At 42.6% G+C, this 8,730-nt stretch overlaps 1 protein-coding gene across 1 annotated transcript; it reads right to left on the bottom strand.

Annotated features, from left to right (window-relative positions):
* Positions 1-2,825: 2,825 nt before the first annotated feature.
* IL22 (interleukin 22) lies at positions 2,826-6,984 on the bottom strand. The gene is made up of 5 exons (XM_079994411.1): positions 6,759-6,984; positions 6,081-6,146; positions 5,835-5,978; positions 5,462-5,527; positions 2,826-3,943 (listed from the first exon to the last, which is right to left on the bottom strand). Exons 1-5 carry the CDS (start codon positions 6,951-6,953, stop codon positions 3,815-3,817), a joined length of 600 nt encoding a protein of 199 aa, XP_079850537.1. The 5' UTR covers positions 6,954-6,984; the 3' UTR covers positions 2,826-3,814.
* Positions 6,985-8,730: the final 1,746 nt, after the last annotated feature.

Raw genomic sequence — 8,730 nt, 5'->3', positions numbered from 1 at the left:
TGGAAAGAGGAGAAGAAAGTTCAGAAGGGGCACCAAGGTCCCCATGTGTGTAGCATGTTCTTCCCATCACAGAGTATGTTTTGCCATCATCCCACTGGTGCTTTCAAGAATAGTTCCCTGTTATAAACCAAGCCCGCAGCTCATTCATGTGAGAAGTAATGCGTTCATAGTAAGTATGGAAGAGAAATATGGCTGTTTGCATTTAAATGTAATCCCCTCTTCCCTCTTTCCACAGTAAGACATGAACCAAAACAGAGACAGCCTTTGAAATTCACACTTATCTGAATTTTGCAATGCAGTTCTCCAACCCAAGTTTACAAAAAATGCATGGATTAAGGGACAGTGTGCATAAATATTAATATATTATTGAAAATAACACACAAAAGTCCATTATTTTAGGCAAAGTAACTCTGCCAAAATGTGTCAAAATTGCATACAAGCTTGTTTTAGGATAAATTCAAACTAAAATGTTTGTGAATTTTCATGAGGACGTTTTCTTTTTTAAAAAAAAAATTGCAAACTGATGTGGAAGTGTGGTGAACTGAACTTAAGATTGGAAAGAATGAGAAACCAAAATTCATAGATCCATCCATCCCTCCTTAATGGGCAAGGCATGTGTAAATGGATCGTAAATCAGAACCCAAAAGTATTCTTGGCATTACATTTCTTTCCCAAACTTGACAATGGAGCCTCAGTTAAGTCTTCTCAGAACAAGGCAAGGGCGGCTCCCAACAGAATATTAAAAACACAATCAAACATCAAAAATTAAAAATTAAAAACTTCCCTAGACAGGGCTGCCTTCAGATGTCTTTTAAAAGTCAGATAGTTGCTTATTTCCTTGACATTTGATGGGTGGGCGTTCCACAGGGCGGATGCCACTACCGAAAAGACCCTCTGCCTGGTTCCCTGTAACCTCACTTTTTGAAGTGAGGGAACTGCCAGAAGGCCCTCGGAGCTGGACCTCAGTGTCTGGACTGAATGATGGGGCTGAGGCCGTTTAGGAAGAACCTGTGACCATCCATCTGTCGCTGAACTACAACAGCAGATAAGAGCTGTAGTTCATTGGCATCTGGAGGGTCAAAGATTCCCCAACTCTGACAGGTGGGATTTAGTCACTGCTACATGTTTACAGACTTTTAGCTAGGATATTGACGTGGGCAATGGAATGGCAGTGACAGTATAAGAAGGAAGATTGGGGTGGATGCTGCCTATGACACACACCTACCCCTTAAATATAGCTCTGTTGTCGCAGCTGATGAATGAATGACTTCAGGCATTTTCGAACACATCTGTTCTCATGACCACAGTGACTTCAACTAGGCAGCCATTCATGCCCCACCACACACCTTCCCGAATTCCTTCAGCTGCATATATTTCAGAATGAGCATATCAATAGCGCAAAACTTTTCCCAGACTCATGATAAGTGTTGTTGCAGTGCTGGGATACCAGCTCCTTAGCCCTACTGCAATTGAGAAGTGTGCTGTTGACGCTGAACTGATTTAATCAGTGGCAATGGGGAAAGACAAGTGATTCTGTTAGCCATGGAGAAATATTTAGCAGAGCCACAGTTAACTGAGGGTAAGGTTTCTCTCTGGGTTTTTTTTTTATCCAGCACCGGAACTGTACTTCTGAATTTATTTTTAAGTTTCTTTTGATGTAAGCTATTATGGGAAGTCTAATAGAAGAACAGCTAGTAGAATATCTGAGGAAACAGAGCACAGAACTCATGCAAAGAGGGCTGGAAGCTTTGAGTGCTAGGATGGTGTAATGCAAAGTTGTTCCCCGTGTGAAAAGTCCCCTCCTCCTCTGTACCTCCACCACTTCCCTGAAAGTAATCCAAGAGTTCTGCACTCCCACAGTTCCCCTAAGCTACTGACCCAGCACCTGACTTCAGGCAAAGAGTAAGGAATGTTCTCTCTTACTGGCAAAGCCCACGCCTCTCCAGCAGGAGTGTGGAGCCTTTTGTGAACTACAGCATCCATCATCCCAATCAAGCATGGCCAATGTGGTTCATCAAGATTTGGAGAACCAACGGTTCCTCACATCTGCTTTCCAAACTTTCCTGCAGCACATCACCAACTCTGGCATTGCGTACTAAAAGTGAGTGGATAAAGACTAACATTCCAGTGTAAATACCTAGTATAGAAGTACCCTAGAAAAACGTGGATCTATATCACACACCAAGTCAGGCCACAGTTCCATCAAGTTCAGTATTGTCTTATGTGGTTGGTAGTGGATCTTCAGGGTTTCAGACAGGAGACATTCCCAGCCCTCTTAGGAGATGTGAGAGATTGAACTTGAGACCACTGAGCTAGGTTCTTTCTCATGATAAGACACAGGAAAGTTGTGATTTGGGAGTAATTGGGTCGTGGAACATCGTTCTAGAGTTCTTGAGCAACCTTCAGCTAACATACCACTAGCATAACATATTGTCCCATGCTGATTTTACACATCAGGCTGGGGGGGGGGGGAAATCTATTGATTTCTTGTCCATGTCATTTTCTGAAGTAAAACAAATATGTCACTGAGCTTGGTTTTTATTTCTTTTTAATGAATAACCACATGTGTGAAACTCCTTTTTTTTTAGTCAATACATATTTTCATAATAAATAAAATGGACATGATCAACTTTGACAGGGCATCATTATGACATAAAAGCTGCCATTAAGCTTCTCATAAACATTTCCTAGAATGGTACAGAATATTAAATCATATAAATAAATCTCCACTCATATAAATTATGTGATACAATTTTAAATAAATTATAATTAAATAGTACTATCTGCTAAAATGCTTTTTAAATAAGGCAATACACTTTGTCCTCTGGAGAGAAGTAAACAGAAAAGAGACAGATTCTTCAGATACCTGTTAACTCAATGTAATTAAGCAAGTTTGCTATCAGAAGATCCAATTTTATGTGTTAAAAAGGAACTTAACTTTCAGTCAGAGAGCTTGGCACGTTTTCCCTAGATTTCAATTGACTTGAAAATGAATTCCATTGAAACCATTGGCCTTTTTCAAGAAAAGATCCCAAAGCAAGCATATCAATGGATGCAGGACCACCAGGCTCATAAAGAGGTCCAGGTTAAAGAGATGCTTCCATGTGGCTTATCTGTATCAGACGTCCCTAACCTGGTACCTGCTGGATGTTTTGAAATACAACTCCCACCAGATCCAGCCAGTATGGTCAATGTCTGCTATGATATGAGTTGTAGACCAAAGCATCTGAAGGGTTCTGGGTTGTGGGAAGGCTGATCTATACATTAACACCCTAATTTCCATTATGGTGGTGGCTCAAGAAGTTCTTCTGCTAGCACCAAAACTGGGGTCTTTGTTACAGAGGCACCAAGTAACAAAATAAATGCTCCATCTGAGCCCAGCAGAGTCCTTCTTAATCTCCCAGTCTTCCCTCAATACCCCCACCCTTAATCAAGACTAAATCCCTCCATTTCACAATACTTTTAAACTCTGACTGGCGTGAGTTGTATTTTATGGACAGGTCCAGAGGAGCTTCCAATCACATGTCTGAGCTGGCCTTTCCTTTCAAGTAAATTTGTTTTGCATTAGGCTAACTTGCCGGCCCTCGATTCACTCTGTAGAGATGTTCTGTCAAAGTTTGCCACTAATCCAGATAAAGCAGTTTGAGAACTGCTGGATCAATACTTTAAAACGGGTCTCATGAAAGCATACATCCGTTGAGTTCTGTATGGGTAAAAACATTTGTGTCTACTGCCTTTAAGAGCGAACCATTGCATTGTCTTTGTTCCACAGAGGCCACCACTGAAGGAAGCTGCAATGATCCTGATTGCCCACTCAGTTGTTCTTCCTCTTGCCTTTGTGGCTCTTGTTGGGGGCTTTGAGCGCTACAGTGCAGGCATCCTCCAGGTAGTCAAACAGCAAATCAAGCTCACCGACTGCTTTGTTTTTCCCATTTTCTCCCAACTGCAAAATCAAAGCAAAAACAATTTCTTCATCAGAATGGACAATATAGATTATAAAAGATGTTGTGTCAATGGGGGGGGGGTGACACACAGGGGGAATGGGGGTACTCTAAGAATTAGAGCACAAGTCCTTGAGAGGTTTTTCTACATAAGCCTTACTCAATTAACCAAGATCTGCAGAAGGATACAGCAGTGTGAGAAACAGAGTAAAACAGGTTCTGTGCAACAGAGTTCTTGCATAAGAGTTAAACAGGAAAGATTCACAATGGAGGGTTCCCTTCCTAGGTTCGTTTTTAATGTGCCACAGTGGCCAAATGGGAATTAATATGACAATTCACCTGAGTGGAATGAGACAAGACCCAGGAGCACACTGCAAGAATGCTCATTGAACAGCCTGAACATTTTCTCTCTATAGTACTATTGATCCAATTTGGGTCATTTTGGATCTTCCATTGAGTTCTGTTAGATTCTGATAAGAATGAATTACTTCATTTATATTTTGCATAATTATTTATTTAAAGGGGTTGGGTGAAGGGTATAGTAGACAATACCTCAATTTAGCAAACATTTAAAGGCAAATCTGCCTAAAAGCAAATCTACCTAATTTGCACCGTATTTGCAAACAATATGTGAACCAAAACACAGCCATCCTTTACCAAGATAAAGCATGGGTATAAATGCATATATTGGTGGAAATAGCATACAAAAATACATTATATTAGGGGAAATATGAATATAAGGGGAATATGCTTTACAAAAATGCATATATGAGACAGAATTGCATCCAATTGTATGCATTTTTGATGAAATTGGCACTAAACTGTTGGTTAATTTTCAGGAGCACTTTTTAAAAGTGGAAATGTCACTCATGTGGAACCTGAACTTAAGTTTTTTTAAAAAAATTAGAATCTGTGAGAAACCAAAACTGACAGATTTCTCCTTATCAAACCTCAATGGATTCAATACTGGACTAAACAGACAACAACAACAATTACACCCCTGAATGAAATGCAAAAGGCTTGCCCTTTTTTTTTTATTATTCCACCTTCAGGCGGCAAAACATTTTGTACTGGATAGAAGTTCAAAGGGGACAGATATGAATGTGAGCTAAGCAAATGCAGCTACAATGCAAGGCTGGCTGACATGGCGGGGTTTCTAACCATTGGCCTTGCTGGCTAGAGCTGATGAGATTTGCCATCCAACAACATCTGGGTGTCTACAGATAGACCATCCCTCCATTATATGCTACAGCTCTCCCTACAATGCAGCTTTCATTTAACATGGATCATATTCAAACCTTATTCCCCTGAGTGTATTCTGAGGGACTACAGTCTGTGAAGACTGTATAAAACATGCCATTTCTAAACATTTGAACTAGCACTCAACTAAGAAAAAAAAGGGGAGATTAATATATTTTTTTTAAAAAAAATCTTTTTCATGAACTGCTTTGAGGGTTGTTGTTGTTTTTCATTCAAGTGGTACATAAATAAAATAGAACAAATTTTACAAAGCAACATACCTGTTGTAATTTGTCTTTCATTTGCTGCAGGTTCCTTTCAATGTGTTCTTTATTTCCCAGTGGTTTCTGAAAAGGGAGGAATGCAGCTAAATCACAATGTGGTTTTTCATTTCACACCTTTCGCTTGTCTTGCACTTGACGGCAGAAAGATTGGATGTTTTGATTTGAGGTTTCCTCCTTTACCTTCGGCGCTGGTGATTTGCTACATTGCCTTGTCTAGAAATATATGGCCAACTACCAGCCACAGACGCAAGTTGAATACCCTGCTCCCCCACCTCCCTAGAGGAAAAGCATCCAAGCAGGTGAAATACCAAGGAAGCAGAGGATCAGGGATGGGAAACAGAGACAGACTACAGCTATAGATGATGCTTACACAGCCCTTCAGTTTCCTATTCAAATCGGCCAAGAAACTTGCAACTTCCTGGGCGCTGGGATATTTGTCCCCAGAGAGGGTCATGAGGACGTCTGTCACCACAATATCAGTTAATCTCTTCATTAGGTAGCAGCGATCATTCGCCTGAAAAGACAAGATAAAGAAATTATGTACCTCGAACAACAAGAGAATAGGAAGGTACAAAGAGAGAATAAAAATATTGTTTAATGCACATGGGAATCTCACCTTGATGTTGGTGTATAGATGCTGCCCAACAAATCTGTTATCTGTGTCCTTATCGAAGTGTCTTCCCTATTAGAGAGAGAGAGAGAGAGAGAGAGAGAGAGAGAGAGAGAGAGAATGAGAGTGTGGCAGAAAGATGAGGCTCTACTTTTTTAAAAGCTCTGCACTGTAGCACACAAGCTCCCTGAGTCTATATAGCTCTCCAGTTCCACAGCTGAGTTGGAGGAGACTACTGCCCATGACATGGAACTATAGAAAAGGATGCCAAGGTGTTATAGTGTTAGTGTTGACCTGGTGAGTGTGAAAGCTGCAGAAGGTAAGCAGGCCCAATGAGATTTTCGGAAGCGAAAAGCAGAACTAACTGAGAGCATCAACAAAACGTTAAAAGCCCCACACTTGCCAGTCCCATAGGTAGAAGATAACCATGAGTGGGTTGTGTAGCTAATTGTTTATAAAACGAGCTCTGGAAGGTCACACTTCCTAGGCAGCTGAATATAATCCTGTGGGTTGTGGTTTCCCAAAGCGGCGTACATACTTAAAGTATGCACATACCTGAAGGCAGGTTAGCATCCTTTCAGGTTGGAAGGATGTCAAGGAGCAAAAGTGGGGAAATCACAAGACAGTACAAAGCATATGAGAGCTATGCAGATAAAACTGCAGCACGCAGACCAATTGCTTTACCTGGCTGGCTAAAGTATATGTACGATTCCTGAAGTAGGTTTTCTGGAAGTTGTTTCTCGTGAGTTCGCAGGAGTGGTTAGTATGAATAACTGCGTCCTTCAGGGGTACGGGGCTTGCCAAGAAGATGAGAGGGAGGCAAGCGCAGCAGAACACCCAGACAAGGAAGCATCTGGTTCCATTCTCAAGTGGATTCATGGCTCCCCAAGAAAGGTGGCAAGTTCAGCCAAGTCGCAGCTGCAATCTTTGAACCTTCTAGAGACGCACAGAAGGAGAATTTCGCAATGAAGATAGACAAAGATCTATTAACGTTATAGTGAAAAATAATAATTTTGCTTTATAAATTATGCATCTAACTTACATTTCAACATGCAGCAATATAATTATATAAGCACTTGGAATTATTACTTACTTGTGATGTTTTTGCTGTGCTGTGAAGGAGTTGAGGGTTCCCCTATATATACCCATTGCCACCTTGTTCGAGAGATAGGTAGCGATGAGTTAAAATGACATCATCGAGTCTCTTACTTTCCACCATCGCTTCTGAGAATTTACTAACCACGACACCAAAAAAAAAAAGCCACAAGACACAACCTCACTGGTTTTTTACTGTGTAATTTTTATGAGGTGCCCCTGTTGATGAGGCTGGGGGCAGAAAGATGGGTTTGTTCCCGACACAGCTGCAAGTTAGGGTCAAACTAAATGTGACAGCATTCACACAAAGTGTGCAATTGGCCAATGTGTGACTGGTGTGTAAAAAGTAGATATTGGTGGTGTGTGTCTGTGTGTTGATATGGGTCATCATGACCATGGCAAGAATAAAGTCCTTCCTCCTCCTCCATCAGGGTCCCAATCCATACAGCTATCCCCACACCAGCTATTTACCATTAAGAATCCTGTGATGGCCTGGGACTCGGGCTCAGACTCGGAACCAGAGGAGTCTCAGTCTGAACCGGATCCTTTGCCTCAGGCATCATCTGAACCAAGTCTGGGCCCTGATCATGAAGAGTCCCAGTCTGCACAGGTTCCCCTGCAACAAACACCAGCTGGGCCAAGTCAGGGGCCTGAGCCTGCCCTGGCTCCAGCTGCAGGGATTACCTCGTTGCCGTCAGCTGGGTCATCACTTACAGTTCTCCACTACTGGTTTGGTCAGGGGAGGCTGACGTCTCCTGAGCTGCAGAGACTAAGGTCTGAGAGAAGGAGAGACCTGAGTACCTGCAGGAGGAGTGCTCGCCTTCGGGCGAAACAGGGAGGTGAGTCGCAGGGGTATCAGGACCGGCCGCTACCCCGACAAAGATCAAAGGCTGTCGGATCCCACCCCCAGGTTGCGGGAGCAACATTGCTGTATGCTAGATCCTGCCTGAGATCCTGTACCTGTCCTTGCCTGGTTTCCTGCCTCATGTCCTGCCTTGGCCCTGTCAGACTGACTCTTAGCGGAACCTTCGGATTCTGGACCGGTCCTGGACCGCGTTTCACGGGTTACCCCTGGGCCCAGCACATATCCATTCATTGAGTTTGATGCATCAATGAAACTTTAAAAATGTGAAATGTAACACTGCAACAACTAAATGTTGTGATTGGCGTAGGGCATGGGGTGTGGGGACTTAAGATCAGAGAATTGGAGGGGACTGACCTGGCAGACCCAGCAGGCTGTAGGATGAGAATGCAGGATGCCAGGAGGAGACTAACCTAAGGGGGATCCTAGCAGCTTGGGAGATGGAGATCTGGATCCAAGAGAAGGCCTGAGCAGATTGTGTGGAGAATATACCACCTCTGTGTTATTGGATACCACTGGTGTAACCTTCACAGCTCATTAAGGAGGCTAATGCACCTTCCTCTGTCAGTGAAGAGTCTTTCTCTTTTGAGGAGGCACCTGGGGATAAGTTCAATGGTGAACCGGCTCCATCAACTCCATCTCTGTTTCCAAGGGCATGGATGTGCTACAAGAACGAACCTTACGTGCCCAGTCTCTACA

This window comes from Podarcis cretensis (genome assembly GCF_951804945.1).
Source record: "Podarcis cretensis genome assembly, chromosome: 10".
Classification (NCBI taxonomy): domain Eukaryota; kingdom Metazoa; phylum Chordata; class Lepidosauria; order Squamata; family Lacertidae; genus Podarcis; species Podarcis cretensis.
Note: the sequence above shows the minus strand (reverse complement) of the source record. Positions and strands in the feature narration are given on the sequence as shown.